This window comes from Periophthalmus magnuspinnatus, chromosome 10, assembly GCF_009829125.3.
Source record: "Periophthalmus magnuspinnatus isolate fPerMag1 chromosome 10, fPerMag1.2.pri, whole genome shotgun sequence".
NCBI lineage: Eukaryota > Metazoa > Chordata > Actinopteri > Gobiiformes > Gobiidae > Periophthalmus > Periophthalmus magnuspinnatus.
In genome coordinates this window covers 890,782-912,991 of record NC_047135.1, presented here as the reverse complement: position 1 = coordinate 912,991, position 22,210 = coordinate 890,782, and the positions used below count along the sequence as shown (strand labels likewise).

General features: G+C 45.4%; 1 protein-coding gene across 1 annotated transcript in view; it reads left to right on the top strand.

Moving 5' to 3' along the window:
- tenm2a (teneurin transmembrane protein 2a) overlaps positions 1-22,210 on the top strand; it is a 369,550-nt gene that overhangs the window by 214,893 nt on the left and 132,447 nt on the right. Inside the window, exon 4 of the mRNA XM_055224657.1 lies at positions 11,071-11,302. Within this exon, the coding sequence (XP_055080632.1) occupies positions 11,071-11,302 (232 nt within the window). The remainder of the gene's footprint in view (positions 1-11,070; positions 11,303-22,210) is intronic.

Below are 22,210 nucleotides of genomic sequence, written 5' to 3'. Positions count from 1 at the left end.
TCCTGGAAAGAGCTAACGTTAGCGTTTGTCTCTGGCCATTCATTATGCATGGGGAACGACGCACGTGCTATTTTTAGCGTTAGCCCCCCGCTCTCCCGCTCCAACACGAGAAGGATCTGCCTCACCAGGGAAACTACCTCAAGTCACCGCTGCTGCGCTGAATCTTTAATGGTTTGTTGAAACAAATCTAGAGAAACAAAGAGAAAAGACGGAGAGATGGATGGAGAGATGGAGGTGTGCCCCTTTTGGTCCTGATGTTGTGTTTGGAGTTTTAACGTCTGCAACTTTGTGCAACTGTGCGACAAACGAGAGTCAAACTTTAAAATAAAATACAAAAAATAAAAAATAAATATTTATAAAAACGTTCTGAAATGTTTGGGGATTTTCTTTTAGTTTAAAAGTTTGTATCTCAATTAAAAAAAATATATTTATCAGATATTTTGTGGTTTTGTTGTACATTTTCACAGCTGTAAATTTGATAAAAACAGTTTATTAAAATACTTTCTTCATAAAAACATTGATTTACATGAAATTTCTTTTAAGAACAAAGAAAAACACAGCAGCTTTGTTTTTTTATTCATTTCATTCATCGTGAAATGTTTTTTTAATCATAAACTTTATCTTTATTTAAATCAAATCCAAAGTGTCACATTAAACACCATTATGTTCTTAAACAAAAGTGCAGTAAATGTATCACGTTTCTCGTTTTCTTGGAGTAAAACCAAAAAAAATACTTTGTTTTAATTAATTTATTTACATTTTGGTGAGATTTATTGGTGATGGAAAATGTGTTTACTCTGGGACAATGTTTGTAAAATTCTTTTGCAAAAAAATTATTAATCTGTTTTGGAAAATTGTCAGATTTTTTTCTTTTTCTTAACGTCTTTGAAAGATGAAAATATGGTTGATTGGGTTTGGTCAAGGAGGAATGGACTCGTGTTTTTAATTAAGAAAAACTTGAAAAAATAGAATAAAATCACTGAAATACAGAAAACTCCAAACAACTGAATTCATTTTGTGTTTTCTGTTGCGGAGGAGAAAAGGCCTTTGCTGAGGTTGTCTGTGTTTATGTCACTGTAGAATAAATGTATGTGTGAGATTTACCCGGTTTGTTATGTCAGTGCTCGACTGCTGCTGTGGCCTTCACCTCTACTCTTTGATCTCCTCTTTCTCTCCTCTACTTTTCCCTCTTTCCTCTCCTCTCTCCTCTTTCCTCTCCTCTATCCACTCCTCTTTCCTATCTTTCCCCTCCTCTTTCCTCTCCTTTCTTCTCTTTCCCTTGTATTTCCTCTTCTTTCCTTTCCTCTCTCCTCTATCCACTCCTCTTTTTTATTTTTCCCCTCCTCTTTCCTCTCTCCTCTTTCCTCTCCTCTTCTTTTTTCTTACCTCTTTCCTCCTTCCTCTCTTCCTCTCCTCTTTCCTCCTCCCTTTTCTTACCCCTTTCCTTCCTTCCTCTCCTCTTTCCTTTCCTCTCCTCTTTCTTCTTTCCTCTCCTCTCATCTTTTCTTTGGGAGAGATTGACAGATGAGGAGTGCGTGTCGTTCACAGACAGAGGACTTTCCACTCGTAGGAACACACCTCCTCTCTCCTCTTTTCTCTCCTCTTTCCTCTCCTTTTTCCTCTCTCCTCTCTCTTCTCTCCTCTTTCCTCTCCTCTTTCTCTCCTCTCTTCTCTCCTCTTTCAGTTGAGGCGTGTGTCGTTCACAGAGGACACTCCACTCATAGGGACACACCTCCTCTCTCCTCTTTTCTCTCCTCTTTCTCCTCCTTTTTCCTCTCTCTTCTCTCCTCTTTCTCTCCTCTCTTCTCTCCTCTTTCCTCTCCTCTTTCAGCCGTGTGTCGTTCACAGAGGACACTCCGCTTGTAGTGACACACCTCCTCTCCTCTTTCTCTCCTCTCTTCTCTCCTCTTTCCTCTCCTCTTTCCTCTCCTCTCTCCTCTCCTCTTTCCTCTCCTCTTTCAGGCGTGTGTCGTTCACAGAGGACACTCCGCTCGTGGGAATCTCGTCCAAACGCCTCTAGAATCTAAATTATCTCCGTGTTGAAGCGACGGGGACGACTCTTAAAGGGACGTGAAGATGTGGGCCGTGAAATAAAAAGATGGAGGTTGTGAGGCGCGGAGGGGGCGGGGCTGGAGCGGAGGGGGCGGGGCTGGAGCGGAGGGGGCGGGGCTAAGTGCTCAGGCCTCTCTCTGATCTGGTTTTAAATGCTGACGGAGCAGGCCTGTCACTCACACACACACACACACACACACACACACACACACACACACACACCCTGCCCCTCACAAAACGCCTCGACCCAAAGGAAAGATCACGGCGCTGCTCCCGTACGGCGCCGCCCGGACGCTCCAAACAGACCAGGAGGAGGCGGGTTTATGAAAGAGCAGACGTGCAGCGGGTTCGATGAGGCGGGCTGGAGATATTATGCCAAAACCTTCAAATATGTGAACGTTTCATTTTTACACAAACGGGGGAAAAAAAGTCGTTTTGTAAAAGATTCGCCGGAGCGTCGTGTTGTTGTGTAATTACTGCGTCCACTGAACTCGAATAGGAAACGGCGAGCGCAGATTATGACGTGGGTTTAAGCCAAGTCTCTGCAATAACAACGGAATCAGCAACTCGTGACTCCATTTTTACGGCTTCTCGTCACATTGTCATTATCATCGTCGCCATAGAAACCGTAAAAACTAACGACGGATCATTTTCGAGACACAAAACAACGACACTGGATTACGACAGTGTTTATAGACGAAAAAACGATGAAAAATGACATCAGTACATAAAAATATCACAGAAATAGGACACGGTGGAGGACGGTCTCTGGAGGAAGTGTCTGGGGTGGGGGAAGTCTTGACCCGGCCCTGGATAAACAGAAAAAAAAATGGATACATGTGTTAAATTATCTGCTCAAAATAAAATAAAACTAATAAATAAAATAAATGCTTAAAAAGTTCTGAAATGTTTAGGGTTTTTTTTTTGTTTAAAAGTTTGCATTTCAGTTTTTAAAAAAATTAATTTTGCTGATATTTTGTGGTTTTGTCGTAAATTTCCACAGCTGTAAAACTGATAAAGAACAGTTTATTAAAAAACAATCAGGACGCACGACACAATGGTCTACGGTCCAACAGCCAATCAGGACGCCAGACACAATGCACGATCATTCGATTTAAAAAAAAGCACGTGAAATAAAACTAAAAAAATCACGGTGAAACCGTGAAAGGTGAACCGCCATATATCGACGGACAATTGTAAACTTTTTAACGTATCAGCGTCGGGCTTAAGTCTCTCACAGACGTCAGTATTTTGTTTCAGCCAATCAGAATAAAGAATATGACACTTTATTTGACACGTTTAGTGACATAACTGTATAAAATGTGACGGCACAGATCTGACATCCGCCTTTAAATCTGGTAAAACAGTTTGTGGATGAGTTTGTCGTCTTTTCATTTGGGAAAAACAAGCAAAATTGATGTTTATATCAAGTTTATCGCACATTGACGTCTCTGGATTCAGAACAATTGGCAAAAAAAGAAAGAAAAAAGCCGTTTCGGTCCATCTCAAATTATTTTTTTTTTATATTATTATTATTATTATTTAATTTTTATTTGATTGTGTTTTTAAACAGAGTCTTACACTTCTGTACTTTGGTTTGTAATATTTTTTTGTTCCTGTGGCGACTCGTTCTCTTCTCTCACTCTTTTGTTTCCGTGTCTTTATCCGTTTATCCTTTGCCCCGGCGTTTCCTCGGGTCGTGCCAGTTGGCCACAAACGGGCTTCGACGGCGGGTTTAATGCGCGGCGGCCGTCCCCTCCTCGCTCTCCACAGGGGGGCGCCAGGTCAACACAGACTCACACAGTGTGAACCAGGGATTAGCCAGAGCCCCCCTCCATCCACACGTCTCTCTGTCTCTCTTTGTCTCCCTCTCTTCATCTCTCCCTCTCTCCCACCGTCTCTCTGTCTCTGTCTTCCATCTCTGTCGTTCCCTTCCTTCGTCTCTTTGTCTGTCCCTCTGTCTCTCCATCTATGTCTCTCTGTCTCTGCCCCCATCTCTCTGTCCATCCCTTCATCTGTCTCTCTCCCTCTGACTCTCCATCTTTGTCTCTCTGTCTTTCCGTCTCTCCCTTTCTCTCTCCCTCCGTCTCCCCCTCCATTTCTCCGTCTCTCCCTGTCTCTCTCTCCCTCAATCTCTGTCTCTCCCTCCGGCTGTCGCTCTGTCTCTCCCTCCCTTCATCTCTCCCTCTCTTCCTCCATCTCTCCGTCCCTCTCTCTGTCTCTCCATCTATGTCTCTCTGTCTCGCTGTTTCTGCCCCCGTCTCTCTGTCCCTCCCTTCATCTGTCTCTCTCCCTCTGACTCTCCGTCTTTGTCTCTCTGTCTTTCCGTCTCTCTCCCCCTTCATTTCTCCGTCTCTCCCTGTCTCTCTCTCTCCCTCAATCTCTCTGTTTCTCCCTCCGACTGTCGCTCTGCCTGTCCCTCCCTTCGTCTCTCCCTCCCTCCATCTCTCCGTCTCTCCCTCTCTCCCTCCCTCTTTCGTCACATGAGACCCTTGGACTGGTATAAACTGGGTCAGACTAAAGAAGAAAACAAAAAATCCGGGGGTTGTTTCCAGAAAAGTCTCTCACTAAAACAAACGAAACGCTCGAGAGAAATGTGTTTACCCACAATGCACCGAGTGAAGAGAGAGAAGAGAGAGAACAGAGAGAACAGAGTGAAACGAGAGAACAGAGTGAAATGGGAGAACAGAGTGAAACGAGAGAACAGAGTGAAATGGGAGAACAGAGAGAGAGAAAAGATAACAGAGTGAAACGGGAGAACAGAGAGAACAGAGTGAAACGAGAGAACAGAGTGAAACGAGAGAACAGAGAGAAACGAGAGAACAGAGTGAAACGAGAGAACAGAGTGAAACGAGAGAACAGAGAGAAACGAGAGAACAGAGTGAAACGAGAGAACAGAGAGAACAGAGTGAAACGAGAGAACAGAGTGAAACGAGAGAACAGAGTGAAACGAGAGAACAGAGTGAAACGAGAGAACAGAGAGAAACGAGAGAACAGAGTGAAACGAGAGAACAGAGTGAAACGAGAGAACAGAGAGAAACGAGAGAACAGAGTGAAACGAGAGAACAGAGAGAACAGAGTGAAACGGGAGAACAGAGTGAAACGAGAGAACAGAGTGAAATGGGAGAACAGAGAGAGAGAAAAGAGAACAGAGTGAAACGGGAGAACAGAGTGAGAGAAGAGAGAACAGAGTGAAACGAGAGAACAGAGTGAAACGAGAGATCAGAGTGAAACGAGAGAACAGAGTGAAATGGGAGAACAGAGAGAGAGAAAAGAGAACAGAGTGAAACGGGAGAACAGAGAGAGAGAAAAGAGAACAGAGTGAAACGAGAGAACAGAGAGAAACGAGAGAACAGAGTGAAACGAGAGAACAGAGTGAAACGAGAGAACAGAGAGAAACGAGAGAACAGAGTGAAACGAGAGAACAGAGAGAAACGAGAGAACAGAGTGCACAGAGTGAGAGGTAAATCACATGTGCTGTTCTCGGTCGTTCTCTAATTGTGCCGTTTCTTTGCTGTTTCTTTTATCAGACGCAGATTCAGGTAAAACGTTCGTTCACATTAGAGCAGAGGCTGTGGGCTCATGGGCTCAGATTATAACCAGAACATTATTAACGTTATGTTCTCCAGATTATCACCAACAGATTATGTTTTTATCGAGACGCCTGGTAATCGAGGAGGGAACGTTTAAAGGCCCCGAAGTACACGAAAATGACTCTTCTGAGCTTTAATCCACGTTCTAATGATGTTTCCTCCTCAAAAACAGACCTGGAGTCGTGTTTTGTTTCACTTTATTATAAGTCTGTAACATCTCCAAAGCTCAAAATGCTCTGTTCCACCTTGTGATGTCATCAAGTGGTCGTTTTCAAGTTAACATCTCTACTGAACTAAAGGTAAAAATGAGCTAAGTTGCTATTCCAGGAGCAGAAATGATCCAGATGATTCTATAAATGAAGGTGTGTGGAGTTTAAAAACACAGCGGAGCACTTCCTGTATCGCCACATGATGACATCACAAGGTGGAACAGAGTGTTTTCAGTTTCAGTTTGTGTGTTAAACGTGTGTGAATGAAACAAAACACAATACTCCAGGTAACACAGATCAGAGAATGGTCCGGTGTAGCGTTTTCTCAGGTTATAAACGACACAAAAGCTACTGATGTGTCGCCTTTTTCAGCCAATCCGGCGCAGTCTGACTAAGCATCATGGGAAAAAAAACTCAGTCACGGTTTGAAATCTGCTCCTGGCTCTTTACAAAACAGTTTTAATGGAACAGTTTGTGTAAAAACAGTCGAGTCTGAGTCCGGCTGATGCACAGTTTGATTCTGGTAAACACAGGACGTCGTTGTTGTTTATTTATTTTGTTGTTTTTGTTGTTGTTTTTTTTCAGTGACGCATGTGAAACGAGTTCAGAGTTTAGTTTGTCGCTCATCGTCTCCTGACGTCCTCAGTTTTTCCGACTCCTGTGATGTTTTCATTTGTTTTGATGCACGGATCACGCAGGTCCCTGATTGGTTCATCCACCTGTCAGTCACGCCCATCTGGAGGAGGGTGTGTCCATCGTGGTCAGAATGTTTGATCATGAACCGTGAGATGTTTAGATGTTTGTCCCGGAGAGTTTCTGTTTAGACTCATTCACGGCAGCTTTTAATTGTTAGCTTTAGCTCACTCTTAGCTTTAGCTCGTTCTTCGCTTTAGCTCGCTCTTCGCTTTAGCTCGTTCTTAGCTTTAGCTCGTTCTTCGCTTTAGCTCGTTCTTAGCTTTAGCTCGCTCTTCGCTTTTATTCACGTGAGCAGACGACTCCTGTCCATGATCATTTTTTAGTTATTCCTCAAAACTTTCCTTCAACTTCAGTATTTCTTGTAACGACCGACAGGAAGAGCAAAGAGACAGAACTCAGGGACTAGTTTAACAATGTTTATTTACAATTTTATAAACTATTTTAAATGTGCGACTGAAGGTCAGAGATGAGGTGAACTGGGTCAGAAGACGTGAGATTCGTCCTGGTCGTGGAGAGCTGGGTCGGAGACAGAGGAGCTGAGCGGGTCCAGGGGGCGGGATCTGTCGAGAAGCAAAAAAATATCCAATTTAGAACGAACAACAAAATGCACAAACATGAACTGAGCCGAGCAGAGCCGTCCCTCTGTGGAGACGATCTGGAGCTGAGTGTCAGGTCCTTTGTCCTCCAGCTGCACATTGATTGGTGATTAGTTGCAGGTGTGAGTGGGAGGAGCCTGAGTCTCCGCCCAGCTCCAGGCTCTGACACAGAAGAGAAGAGGAAAACAGCACAAAAAAACACAGAACAGACTGGGATGTTGACAGTATTTTGGTGCGTTTTTCCAAATCTACTTTTAAGACGAGGTTCTCCAGTTAAATGACTTCAACGTTTTTGTTTTTCCTTGAGTGAAATGTTCTTTGGCACCAGTGGCTCCTTTGTCTGTGTGTCTCTATCGTCCAGGTCTGATCCATCGTAAAAGCCAGAGAGATTACGCAGACAAAGGAGCCAAAGAGCCAAAGGAGCCAAAGTAAAAGCCAAAGTAAAAGCCAAAGTTAAATCTGTCAAGAAACGTCTTCACTTCTGCAACGTTTTGTCCAGTTGACAGATTTAACTTTGGCTTTTACTTTGGCTCCTTTGGCTCCTTAGGCTCTTTGGCTCCTTTGGCTCTTTGGCTCCTCTGTCTGTGTAATCTCTCTGGCTTTTACTATGGATCAGACCTGGACGACAAAGTTAAATCTGCCAAGAAATATCTTCACTTCTACAACATTTTGTCCAGTTGAGAAAATTAACTTTGGCTCTTCCTTCGTTTCTTCCTTCGGCTCTTCCTTTGGTTCTTCCTGTGGCTCTTCCTTCGGCTCTTCCTTTGGTTCTTCCTGTGGCTCTTCCTTTGGCTCTTCCTTCGGCTCTTCCTTCGGCTCTTCCTTTGGCCTTTGCTTTTGACAAACAGTAGATTTTCATTTGTTTTTTTGTCTAAATCTCTTGATGTCTCTTCAGTCCCGTTGAGACGTTACTTTGAAAAATCACTTTATAAAACTGAACCAATTTGTCTGAATCTTAAACTCGTCCGTGCTGCGTTTGAGGCTTCAGTTTGTTTTGGAGGCCACAACTTTATTTTATGTTTTGCAGAGTTTCACAAATATTGATTCAATATAAAAATGAAATACTTTGGTTTGGTTCAGTTAAGGTGAAACGCAAAACAAAACAAGGATCAAACTACAAATCGAACTTTATTTTCACGACATTAACATATTTGAAACATGATCTGTGTCGAGCCCGAGGCAGAAAAACAAAACACGAAACATAATATGAAACATAATATGAAACATAATATGAAACATAACACGAAACATAACACAGATCATAACGGCGTCTGTATCTTTTTTCATACGTTTCACATTTTGCAAATCTTGAATAAAAGTATTTTCTGCGTTCCATTTGGAGGATCGATGAACGCTGCTCCAAACTCCTCCAGAACGAAAAAACAGAGTCTCACACACGAACCGACACGGAAAGATCTGATCCACAACGCTCCAGAACACACAACACACAACACAACGACACAACACAACGACACGACGACACAACGACACAACACAAGTGTGAGAGAAATATGAAACTATGAAAGATCCTGAAAAAGATGTTGAGTATTTATGGACAGAAAGTCACACCGGCAAACGTGTTTCTAGAGTCAGACGTGTGCGTTTCCAGAGTCAGACGTGTGCGTTTCCAGAGTCAGACGTGTGCGTTTCTCGAGCTGCTGGTGTGTGGGTGTTTGTTGCTCTGTTGTGTATCGACACACGTCTTTGTGAGAATATTATTTTAACTCAAAAGTTTAGTGGTTTTACGGCTCGGAAAGTCCAGATAAATGTCTTTAAAATGTCTATATTAAAGTATATATATTCATATGTGCACACACACCCCCACACACTCACACACACACACACACTCACACCCCCACAGATGGGGGGGGGGGGGGGGGGGGCTGTGGCCCTCGTCCCAGGAGTCTCTTCATTTTCTTGGACAGATGTTTGTGTCTGTCTTATGTCACAGGTCAGACCCCCCCACCTCCCTCCATCCTTCGCTCCTTCTCCTCTTTCTCCTCTTTCACCAGCAGCTGTCCTTCTGATACCTGCACTCCCAAATGCACCGATACCGATACCAAATACTTTTCTTCATCTGAAGATGTTCAGTCTGACACAACAGTGACACAACAATATGATCTGTGTGGAAGAAGTGAAGTGTGTTTAAGGAAATAAGAGACGTTCTCCAGCCTCACACTGGTATCGGATCATGAATCACACTGGTATCGGTTCATGAATCACACTGGTATCGGTTCATGAATCACACTGGTATCGGTTCATGAATCACACTGGTATCGGTTCATGAATCACACTGGTATCGGATCATGAATCACACTGGTATCGGTTCATGAATCACACTGGTATCGGATCATGAATCACACTGGTATCGGTTCATGAATCACACTGGTATCGGTTCATGAATCACACTGGTATCGGTTCATGAATCACACTGGTATCGGTTCATATCGGGTTTAGTTTACTGACCACAGAATATTGAAAATGAGGAAGTAAAATTGTTGAGTTTCAAATGTGTGAGGAGAGTGACAAGTGTGACGAGGGTGAGGAGAGTGAAGAGGGTGAGGAGTGTGATGAGGGTGAGGCAGATGAGTGTGAGGAGTGTGGGGAGTGTGACGAGGGTGAGGAGTGTGACGAGGGTGGGGAGTGTGACGAGGTTGAGGAGAGTGAAGAGGGTGAGGAGGGTGACGAGAGTGAAGAGGGTGACGAGGGTGAGGAGCACCTGTTGTGAGCTTGTATTGAGCTGAATCGTGTTTTTACTCAGTTTGACATTGTTTTGATGCCTTCGTGCTCAGAAATGTTAAGTATTTTTATGATTTACAGTAATTTACAAATATCAGTGTGTTTTTATCAGGACAGTATTAAAATGACAACGTTATTTGGGTCTTTTGGATGAAACAAACACTCGTAGAGGAGGAGGGAGGGATTTGATAATCATGTGGAATGTGAAACTGATCATGACGTTTATTCTGATAAAACGTCCTCAACAAATGAACAAATTACTTTTACAGATTCCATTATACACTTAGCTTCTTTTATTTAGTCAGATGTTTCGGTGAATGGGACTCGTGCCGGAGCGAAGCTGAAAGTCTCATGTTGTTAAATTTTGTAAAGTCCAGACGTGTTGAGGTCCGTGTGTGACAGAACCTGACCTTGAGCTGTCGATCGATCATGTACATTTACAAAAAAACACAGAATCCTCTTCCCATATGGGGCTGTGTGCGGTTTATAGATTTTCTTTGGGGCCGGTTCTTGGACTCCGCTCTCATTTCGAGTTGGGGGATGGACGCTGACGTGTGAATGGACTCGTTATCTTGTTGATTGGTTATCGTATCGTCGGGTTTTGGGGTCTGGAGGAGCTGGAGTCGGGGCCTTTTAGGTTCATAATCCTCGTGTAACTGGGTTAACTGTGTCTGTCTGAAGTAAAAATACCTCGAGAAACAGAAAAGACACTATAATAATCATCATAATCCTGATATTGACGGGCGTTCTGTTCTCTCTTATTGATTTCACAACACGATCCTCGTCCAATCAGAAGCTTCTAATCCTCAGTGAACGATCATCTTACTTTATTTTAGATTTTTAATAAGTTAGATGCAAAACTTCTTACGGGCCACTTCTGAAAATCCAACTTTGTCGAAGAATTGTGCCTCGGTGGTTGTGTACGTTTGACGGTCCCTCGATGAGACTCTAAAACCAGTGTCCCACCTGGAAATATAGGGCTTCTGTGCAGGTAATTGTAGCTCCCGCCGCCGCAGCACAGAACGCCGCCGTAATGAAGCGCTCCTGCAGCTGGACGCTCAAACGAGGACGCTCTACTTCTCTGCCAACGCTCGGAATTCCCTTTGTTCACCAGAAACTCCTCTTGATTTATTTTACAAAGAAACTCAGATCCTGATTTTGTGTCTGTTTGTGTTGGTTTTTCAGGGGCTGCCAACCATCACAGTCAGTCGACGCTGCGGCCTCCTCTCCCGCCGCCTCACAACCACCACAGCGTGTCCCACCAGTCGGCCAACAGCCTGAACAGAAACACCCTCAGAGGAGGACGCAACCCCATCCACGCCCCCGCCCCGGGCACGGGGGACGGGCCCACCACCCCCGAGTCCGTCCAGCTACAGGACAGCTGGGTCCTCAACAGCAACGTTCCACTAGAGACCAGGTAAGAGACGGACGCGAGGGGGAGGCCGAGGGGGAGGCTGAGGGTGAGGCCGGAGGGGGAGGCCAAGGGGGAGGCCAAGGGGGAGGCCGAGGGGGAGGCTGAGGGTGAGGCCGGAGGGGGAGGCCAAGGGGGAGGCCAAGGGGGAGGCCGAGGGGGAGGCTGAGGGTGAGGCCGGAGGGGGAGGCCAAGGGGGAGGCCGAGGGGGAGGCCGAGGGGGAGGCTGAGGGTGAGGCCGGAGGGGGAGGCCAAGGGGGAGGCCGGAGGGGGAGGCCAAGGGGGAGGCCGAGGGGGAGGCCGAGGGGGAGGCTGGAGGGTGAGGCCGAGTGTTCACTATGTAACTTTTCTGGTAAAGTTCGCCCATGCGCTGGTCTGGTGTTATGTTATTGCTTTGTCTGGAATGTTCCACAGTACGGCTTTAACTGGTCTGTGTTGTATTTATTTATTCTTGTTGCACATAAATACTTACATTCTTCCTTTGACCAGCCTTGCCTCTTCACAGATCTGACCTGTAACATGATCTGATTATATTTATGGGGACACAGACTGATTTTCCTGCAGGTCTCGGACAAGTGGGAAATGTTACACAGTGAACCTTTAACCCAGCTAGAAATAAATGGCACGAGTGCGACTGCAGCACTAATGCTAGCAGGCTAATGCTAGCAGGCTAATGCTAGCAGGCTAAAGATGGCAGCCACTAAAGCCTCTTACACCAACTGCAGCTGGAACCTGCTGCCTCAGACGTCCAGATTAAAAATGTGACACAGTGAAGGTCAGAGCCTCTGGTGTCACGTCCAGACCAGGACTCTGTGACCTGAAGGATCATTATCACTGAGGTAAAAACATGACTCAGGCCTCGGTCAAGACTCGGGCCTCGGTCTGGACTCGGGCCTCGGTCAGGACTCGGGCCTCGGTCAGGACCCGGGCCTCAGTCTGGCCTCGGTCAGGACTCGGCCCTCGGTCAGGACTCGGGCCTCGGTCAGGACTCGGGCCTCGGTCAGGACCCGGGCCTCAGTCTGGACTCGGTCAGGACTCGGGCCTCGGTCAGGCCTCGGTCAGGACCCGGGCCTCGGTCTGGACTCGGGCCTCAGTCAGGACTCGGGCCTCGGTCAGGACTCGGGCCTCGCTGACTCTCACCTCTGATGAGTCTCAGCTCTGAGTGACTTTTTATAGTCTTCATTATATTTTAAATTTAAATATTAAATGTTATTTCCAGTCTGTTCCTCTGCAAACACATCCCGGAAGAGATAAAATAAATGAGAGTTAATGTCATTTATTATTTAAAACCCTGCGGTCAAATGCAGACGCAGTGACCGGTGAGTTTCTGATCAGGGTCAAATGTCTGGCAGTCGTTTGTTTAATGTTCATGTTTTTCTTGTTGTTGTTGTAGCTTTACTTTTTCACTGATTCTGACCTACTTTAATCCTACATGGTGCAATGTGGAACTTTTCTGGGGGGGGTTTGCTGCCGTCTTGTCTCCATGGAGATGATACTGCACCTGGAATGCTCCACAGTGTTGAATTAAGTGTATTTATATCACACTTTTTCAGGTACACGTGTTATTATTGTTGTGCCGTCACCCACTCGTCTCCAAGGAGATGGATAAGTTTAAAGCCCTACTGCGGAACAAGCTCTGGAGATAAGCAGAAGCCCACGTAATGCAGCGTTCATGTATTTTGCAGTACTTTTACATACTGTCAGCTCCACTTCCACCTCTGCAGATAAAATACAGTGTGGCTCACAGATAAGAAATAATTCAGCTGGTTTTGTTTACACGGAGCCGACTCTGCCAATTTAATATTTGACACTCACCAAAACGCCGTCACCCATCGCGAATAACAATACACTTAGCGCCCGGTCGTGTGGCGGGACCTCAGAGCTTCGCACGCGTCGCGGCTCACTCCCCGTGCAACCTGGAGCGAGCGGAAACGCCGACCATTTCACACAAAAACACTTCCACAAACGTCCAGGCGAGCGCCGCATTCAAACAGAGGTTTCTATTACTATTCATGAAGCACACGGAGAGCGGGGCCTGTCGACATCAGACGCACACGTGCACCCGCGCCAGCACGCTCCCCCCCCCCCGCCCGCGCGCTCCCGGCGTTTACCCCTCGCTCGCTGTAGTTGTGTTTCTCCTGCTGGGTGGCGTGGGGCCGCGGCGCTCCGATGGTCCCCGGAAAGGATCCCCTGAGTGAAGGCTCCTCTGCACTATTTATAAAGACATGTTTAATTCAGGGCCGCGCCTCGACCTGCGCCCGTGCTCCTCGTCATGTGCGTGATGGAGGAGGAGACGCAGTGTGTGTGAAACAAGGAACACGGCAGGTATAAATATAGAAGCTATTTGCAGTTTCAATTGTTTATAAAGACCTGTGTTGCCATGGTTATTTTTTACAGACCGGTGGAGGAACAAGAAGGAGACAGACTCTGGAGTTCTGCGAAGTGTTGAGCTCGTGTACGGCCGTTTAAAATGAAAAATAAGATGTTGTAAATGTGCGTAGTGTTAATATAATAATACCGTTTTATTGGCGAGCTGGATATGGATCAGCGATGAGCCCAAGTGACAAAATTATGTTTCGACAGAAGCAATTAACGGATTTGTTCTATCTCAGTTGTTATGGCTGGTAAAACGGTTCCGCGCGTCATTACGGCTCAAATACCGATTGTGTCTGAGAGTTTGGACGTCAGGGAGGGCATCTGGCGTAAAACACAGCCCTCGTAAAGTCACTGCGCTCGGGAAATCGTCTCCTTAGAATTACACGGTTTTATCGGTCCCATTTTTTTCCCTCAGTTTTCAGGTAATTGTCCGACAAAACTGTACAAAATGTATTTATATCATCCGTTTATACGAGACTGACACAAAATCTCTGACTTGTTGAACCTTTATTATTTTTATTCTCAGTAACGGTTATAATTTTAATTTGGAGAAGTCAGAACAAAGACAATTTTACCAAAATGACCCGGAATTGTAAGAGGAATTGTAAGAAAGACTTTAGTTTCTCTGTAGAAATCCAGATAAATGAAACATCAGTGTAGTTTTTAAATTAATAAACAATAATGTCATTTATCGTGATTAAAAGAGTTGATATTAATCATTCGTGGCACATTTTATATGATTGTGATAGTCGCTAATAAAGATAATCGCCGTTATTTGACCAGAACGTGCAGAAAAAAGCGACTTATCCACAGAGGAGTCGACAGGAGGGACAAACGGGGCTGTTGTCCGGGGCCCCAGGGTCTTAGGGGGCCCAGAATTGGAGCCTCTTCCTATTAATTTGTATTACAGGGGGCCCACGTGAGGCTTATTGCCCCCTGACCTCCAAATTTCAGTCGACGGCCCTGCTCATCTATGACATTCTCTGTTAAATGTTATAATTTTCATATTTATAACGACTTTCATCTTTACCGTGATGTAATCGTTAATCGTCAGGGCGTGCGGAGACACCGGGGACTCGACGCTCCTCTTTCAATCACACAAAAGCTCTTTTTATTCAGACTGATTGCGTTCTTCTTCGCCGCAGATGAAGACACACCACGGTCTCTGTCGAACGCCGTTTCCTTCGCCAATATTTGGTCATGTTCAGGTGGTGGGGTTGGGCATGGCTCCGCGCCTGTCACAAAAGAACGGCGCCCAGAGCAGCGAGAACAGCGACCATCCAGCTCCACCCTCTACAGCCCAGATTGAGGCCTCTTCTCTGGGATGGCTCGATGGCGGAGGCTGGGTGGGCTGGCTGGAGCTTCTGGAGCCTGAGCGTCGGGTCCGGAGCCAAGCGCACGCAGCCAGAGAGAGTCACACCATCCCCGACGCTGGCACCGCGTCGCCTCCATCTCATTAAAACTCGCAGCTAAGCGATGATGAGCCCACGTGTGGACTGAGAACCAGAAGCCATTATCGCCGCGACGCTTTTTGCTCGTCTTTTTTTCCGTTCGCCGCAGCCGCTCCCTAACGTAATCATATGTAAATCTTGGCATTTGACGTTCACTTGTTACGTTCTGCTAAATGTGAGCGTCCACGTGGATCGGGGGCACGTGCCGTTGGATTTTTTTTTGTTTTTTTTTTACTCTATAGTGTGACAACAACGCTCGGATGAAGATTGATTACCTGAGAACACCCCGGGGCCCGGATGATTGGCAGAGTAACAGACAGGACGAGGGAGGAGGCGCAGGAGAGGGGGATTTAAGAGAGAAGAGGGGAATGGTTTATGGTCCAGGACGAGCACATAATGCACAGCCCCAGTGATGGAACCAGATCTGTTTGGGGCGAGGGGGGAGACGGAGATAGAGGGAGAAGAGGGGGAGACAGAGGGAGAGACAGAAGGGAGACAGGAGGCAGAGGGAGACGCAGGAGACAGAGACGAGACGAGAGTGAGAGAAGAGAGGTAGGAGACGAAGGGGAGACAGGGGACAGAGGGAGAGATGCAGGAGACGGGGAGGAGGCAGGAGACAGAAGGGGAGACAGGAGATAGAGGGGACAGGAAACAGAGAGGCAGGAGACAGATGGAGGAGGCAGGAGACGAAGAGGAGACAGAGGGAGAGACTGGAGATAGACGGGACAGGAGACAGAGGGAGACGCAGGAGACAGAGAGGAGACAAGTGTCAGAGGAGAGAGGTAGGAGATAGAGGGGAGACGGGACAGAAGGAGAGGCAGGAGACAGAGGGGGGAGGTAGGAGACGAAGGGAAGACAGGAGATAGAGGGGAGACAGGGGACAGAGGGAGAGATGGAGGAGACAGAAGGGACAGGAAACAGAGAGGCAGGAGACAGATGAGGAGGCAGGAGACAAAGGGGAGACAGAGGGAGAGACTGGAGATAGAAGGGACAGGAGACAGAGGGAGACGCAGGAGACAGAGAGGAGACAAGAGTCAGAGGAGAGAGGCAGGAGACAGAGGGGGGAGGTAGGAGACGAAGGGGAGACAGGAGAGAGAGAGGAGAGGGGGAGGCTGTAGACCGAGAAGAGAAGGAGACAGAAGGTACAGGAGACAGAGGGGAGACACAGGAGACAGAGAGAGAGGCAGGAGACAGAAGGGACAGGAGACAAAGGGGAGACACAGGATATTGGGGACAGTCCAGCACAGATCTTTTCATCAGTGGGAGAATCTGTTCTTCGTGAGAGCTGCTTCAAAAGTTTTCAGACTTGCAGAGCGATCAGACCCACAGATAAACGCTGCCGTTGTGCCTTTGGGCAAGACACTTAACCCTCCTCACCCCCGTGTGTGTGTTTACCTGTGTGTGAATGTGTGAATGAGTGAGCGGTCCCTTGACGCTTTGAAATGTTCCCGTTCACCATTTTTGATCTATAAAAACACTTGTAGATAAACTAACACCGACCTCCGCCAGAAAAGTTACACAGTGCCCCTTTAAATTGACTTCCCTGGACGGCGGTGGCAGATAAACGCAGAGCTCGTGTGATTTAAGGAGATGGTTTTGTTGGAGCGCGGCTGACGGACGATCGAGAGAAGAAACAGAAACCCGGGGACAGAGATACATCCAACGCCGCGGGACATAAGACCCGAGCGCAGGGCCGGTGTTTTTTTTTTTACCGAGAGTACCTGATTACCAGTCGGCCCCGTGGAGCCCAGAGTGGTGGATGATGTCAGTTTCGATCTGCGTCTTGGATGGCGGGACGTTCCCCTGCACCTCGCCCCCCCGCCCCCCCGTCCTCGGCTGTGGCTCCCGGCTCTCGAGGGGAGGAAAAGAATCGCCGAGAGCTCTGCCGCATCTCAATTTATCTGGAGGTGCAGCTCGGCGACGCGGCGCAGGGGGAGGCGGGGGAGGCGGGGTGGAGGGTGACGGAGGCGCGGGGTGGAGGGTTAGGGGGGGGGCGCTATAGGTTACTTTCAAATGCATTACTCCAGGGACAGGATCCACAGGGGTTTAGTGGAGATGGAGGTGAGATTTCTGCCCGATTCCTCTTGTAATAAAAGTATAAATAATAAAAGTGAATTGATCTATTGGTAAAACACTTTCAGGTGTGTTTCCCTGAAGATGAAATACGATAAGAACGGTTTTATTTTTATATATCGATTTCAGATGGAACAAACATGATATGAAACAACTGGAAATGACGATGCAAAGAGGATAAAGGTGCACTGTGTAACTTTTCCGGTGGATGTTGCGGTTTTCCTGGAGGTGTTACGCAAAAATATCGACCTTTTTTTTGCCGTGTTCTAACGTTTAACTCGTCAAAAACACGTCTGAAGAGGTTTTAGACGCGTCCGCACAGCAGTTTTCAATAAATATACAAAAACATGACACTACGACTTCACAAACCTGGTGTGATGTGCAGTAGTTTCATTAGTGGGATGCTGCTGATTGTGTTGCGGTGGTGCTCTGAAGGGGGAGGGACTTAGCATTTATTTAACGATAACAGTGAAGGGAAACAGTGAGATCTAAATATGGTACGTGTCAAAGGTCGTACCCCAAAATCCCCCCGTCTTTAACCCCCCACAGAAGTAAAATACCTCCCCTTTAATACTTTTATTTATGTTTTTTTCATGTATTTAATTAAAAGTCGTTTTATTGCAAAAGAAACACCTGGACGACGTGTTTCATAAAGTTTTATTGTGTGAGAGAAACATGAAGCTGGAGAAGGAAGTAGCAGAGGTCACGACCCCTCAGGACTCTGTTGTAGGGAGTATTATACCTCTGATGACACACTCCTCAGTGCAGCACGTACCATGAGTGGGGTCTCCTCTCCACAGATCTGACGTTCAGCTTTGCTCCGTGGTGTCGACTGTTCGATGGTGACGGACTCTCCTCCAGTAAAGTTACATAATGCATCTTTATTATCACTTCACACAGACATAGACGCGTCGACGTCTTCAGGTCACGTGATGTTTGACGTTTGTTATCGACAGATTTGACGTTTGATTTGTTTTTATGGATCTTTGTGTCTTTCCATTGATACAGACGTCAGTGAACGTCTCACATCAAACACGAAGCAACAAACTCCAGAGACGAAAATGTTTTAAAAGATAATGTTCTGTTTTAAAAGATAATGTTCTGTTTTAAAAGATAATGTTCTGTTTTAAAAGATAATGTTCTGTTTCAGACTTTTGAATAGCAGTAAATCAGGTTTGGCTCCACAGTCTGCAGACTCACGCGTCACCGTGTGATGGAACTATTTTCTTGTCTTGAATTTTACACATTTCTTTTCAAATCAAATCTGAGGCCATTACCACATCCATGTGCTTGTTATGCCATTACCACATCCATGTGCTTGTTATCGTTTGAAACGTTCCTGACGGCCTCCGCGGAGCGTCGTTTACAGATCTAACCGCTTTTCTGTCGCTGCCTCCGCAACAATCTGACCTTTGCTAATTGTTGTCTACCTCTGATGGTGATTCTCGCAGGGCCCTTCCCACAAACGCTGCTTCTTGATGGCTCAGAGTATCAAAAAAGCGCGTTAGCTCCAGGGGAACGCTAGCTATTTGACTTCCCGCTAATTACCCAGCATGCTCTCTGTTCTGTGGTTAATTGTCCAGGTCTGTTTTTTCAACTCTCTGTGGAGAAGTTTGGATGGGATTGAGAACGTGTTTGGCCTTGTTTTTGCTTTTATAACGTAAAGACTCCGGCTCCTCGCTCCGTCGTTTCTTATGTCATTTCTGAAGCTGCTGCGACGCAAATGAGCAGTTCGATAACGTAAACAAACGCACGCAAAGAAACAGCCACGTGCGTCGTGTTTGTGGCGTTGTGTTTGTGGCGTCGTGTTTGTGGCGTTGTTTTGTGCGTGGGTGGACCCTGGAGTCTTCAGAATGTGTGTCAGTGTGTGAGCTGAAGCTGAAGCTGAAGCTCTGTGTGTGCAGACCTGTGTCTCTGTGACGCTCGTATAATCCGACGGAATGTACGGCTCATTATTAAAGACAGAAACGGCGAGAGAGAAATGAAACGCACCAGAAGAAGCTACGGTTGTCAGACTAATTAATAGCATCATTTGTAAGAGTTAAACGGATCAAATGTGTTCACGACGTTTACAAAAAGAACATTTACAGAACATTTACAGAACGTTCGCACATCAGACGCATCGCGACGCCATGTTGGATTTGAGTTTAATTAAAAAATGCACAAATTGAATCAGAAATACTATTTAAAATCCATATATTTGTGTTTTAAAGCTGCTGTTTCTGTTCTGAAGCTTCGGTTTAGATGTTCGTGAGTCACTGAGGCTAAACAGTAATCAGGAAAAGTAAAACACAATAATTATTTTTAAAAATGTGAATTTGGTAATTGTTACTTGTCATCATTTAAAGGGCTGTGCCAGTAAAAGTTTGGGGGAAGCCAATTAGGAAAAAGAAAAGTCAAACAAAACAAAGCAGCCGTCAAAACCTGAAGCAGATCGAAGAAGAAAAGCTTCAAATCACAATTTATAAGGATCCTTCTGTCAGAGGAAAATACAAGAATAAAAGTTAGAACGCGCTGTGGACTTCAACACTTTACTCTCAGGCTTCAGCTCGTCTAATGGAGGACAACGGTTTCATCTGGAAATCTGCTTCTCACTGACGATGTTTCTAAATGTGTCGTAAAGACGGAGAAACCAAACGGACGCGGGAAAACGGGTAGAACAGAGTTTATTTGCAGATAAATGAGTGTGAATGAAGGTGGAGCAGACAGTAGGTCGTGGGTCGTAGGGTCAGAGGGCGGAGGTGTTCGTACCCGTCGTGGAGCTGGGACAGAGACGGAGGAGCAGAGTGACTCCAGAGAGCGGGATCGCCATGGAAACGGACGAATAAACCGGAACGTGACATGAAGGACCCGTGGAAACGCCCGGAGACGACGAGCTGATCTGGCCCAGAGTGTCGCGTCCTCAGTCCTTTAGTCGTCACGGGTGCAGCTTGATTGATAATTGGTCGCAGGTGTGAGTGGGAGGAGCCAAAATCTCTGCCCAGCTCCAGGCTCAAACACAGAAAGGAGGGAAAACGGCACAAAGCGTAAAAAAACACAAATCCTGACAAAATATCTTCAAAACAGTCACTTTGACATGTGCGTTTTGTTTATTTATTTGTGTAACTTTTGCTGTTTCAGTTTCAGTGTTTGACCAAAGAGAGAGACATGTGACCTACAGATGTACAGAAAATATTTAAAATAAATCATCGTAAAATCTAAATTATTTTCTTTGGATCAACATAAGATAAGATGAAGGTTAGGTTTCATTTTTTATTTGTATGGATTTGATAATAATAATAATAATAATAATAATAATAATAATACAAAAAATAGTTAAAATATAATAATAATAATTATAATAATAATAATAATAATAACAAGTTAAAATATAATAATAATAATAATAATAATAATAATAATAATAATAATAATAATAATAATAATACAAAAAATAGTTAAAATAATAATAATAATAATAATAATAATAATAATAATAATAATAATAATAACACTTGTTTAGGACTTTTCATGTCTTTCATAAAAGCTTCACACTCTCTGGACAAAACAAATTGAAGAATCATCTCAAAAGTCGTTGCATTTATGTGAAGTCACTTTTCATTTACACGAGGGCAGATTTGTCCAGGTGCAGTTTGTGCATCTGGACTTTACAGCCGCCTCTGACCGTTGGACCTCATCGTTATAAAAACATAAACCTCTAATCAATGAAGCGAGCGGACGCCGCCGCAGAGCCTCGCGCCGCCGCAGAGCCTCACGCCGCCGCAGAGCCTCACGCCGCCGCAGAGCCTCACGCCGCCGCAGAGCCTCACGCCGCCGCAGAGCCTCACGCCGCGGGGACTTAATGCCGTTATGTCCATTATTTCTTTTCACCGTCGTGTTTGGGACTGAAATATGAAGCAAACATCACTGTGGAAATCAACGGGGAATCAGAACAAGAACCAACCCTCAGCTCGGCGTTGAACGTAACCAGCTGCCACGTTTGACTCCCGGGGCCCGCGGCGGCGTAAAGACGAGGAAGAGAAAGTCTGTCGGCTCTAATTATGAGACGCTTCTACACCGGACCGCTGTCACCAAATAAAAATGTGTGCGTCTCCTCACAAACGCACACAACTTGAGCCTAATGAAACACACTTGTGATCGCCGGCTGCCCGCCATGACGGAGCCCCTCCCCCCTCCGCCGCTACATAAATCAATGTCAATTACCTCCCCAGAGCACGTCACATTCCTCCTCGTAATTAGTACGGGTTCACGGAAGTGTTCCTCATCCCGCACGGACTTCCACAAACGCCACACGGAACAACAAAGATCAAAATGAATCCGGTTCAAATACAGAACGCCACATCCAGTCCGGCACCGTGTCGGAGCAGAGCCGTTTCACCGGCTTGTTTCACCGGCTCGTTTCACCGGCTCGTTTCACCGGCTCGTTTCACCGGCTCGTTTCACCGGCTCGTTTCACCGGCCCGTTTCACCGGCTCACTGTCGGCGCCGCCATTAGGGCTATTCTAATTAATTAACACTGGCCGGGCATCATACGGAGCTTCAATGGCGACGAAAATGAGGCACAGACACTGGTCGACCTTGGACGAGAGAGAGAATATGCAAATATGTGGTTTGTGTGGAAGAGCCGCATAATATAATGTCCCACATGGAGAAAGGACGAGGAAAGTACTGTCTGAAAGTATGAGGAAATAAATACAGACAAAATAAATAAATAAATACAGAAAAAATAAATAAATAAATACAGAAAAAAATAAATACAGACAAAATAAATAAATAAATACAGACAAAATAAATAAATAAATACATTAAATAAATAAATAAATACAAAATAAATAAATACAGAAAAAAATAAATACAGACAAAATAAATAAATAAATAAATACAGAAAAAATAAAGAAATAAATACAGAAAAAAAATTAATACAGACAAAATAAATACAGAAAAATAAATAAATAACTACAAAAAAATACAAAAAAATACATAAAATAAATAAATACAGAAAAAATACATTAAA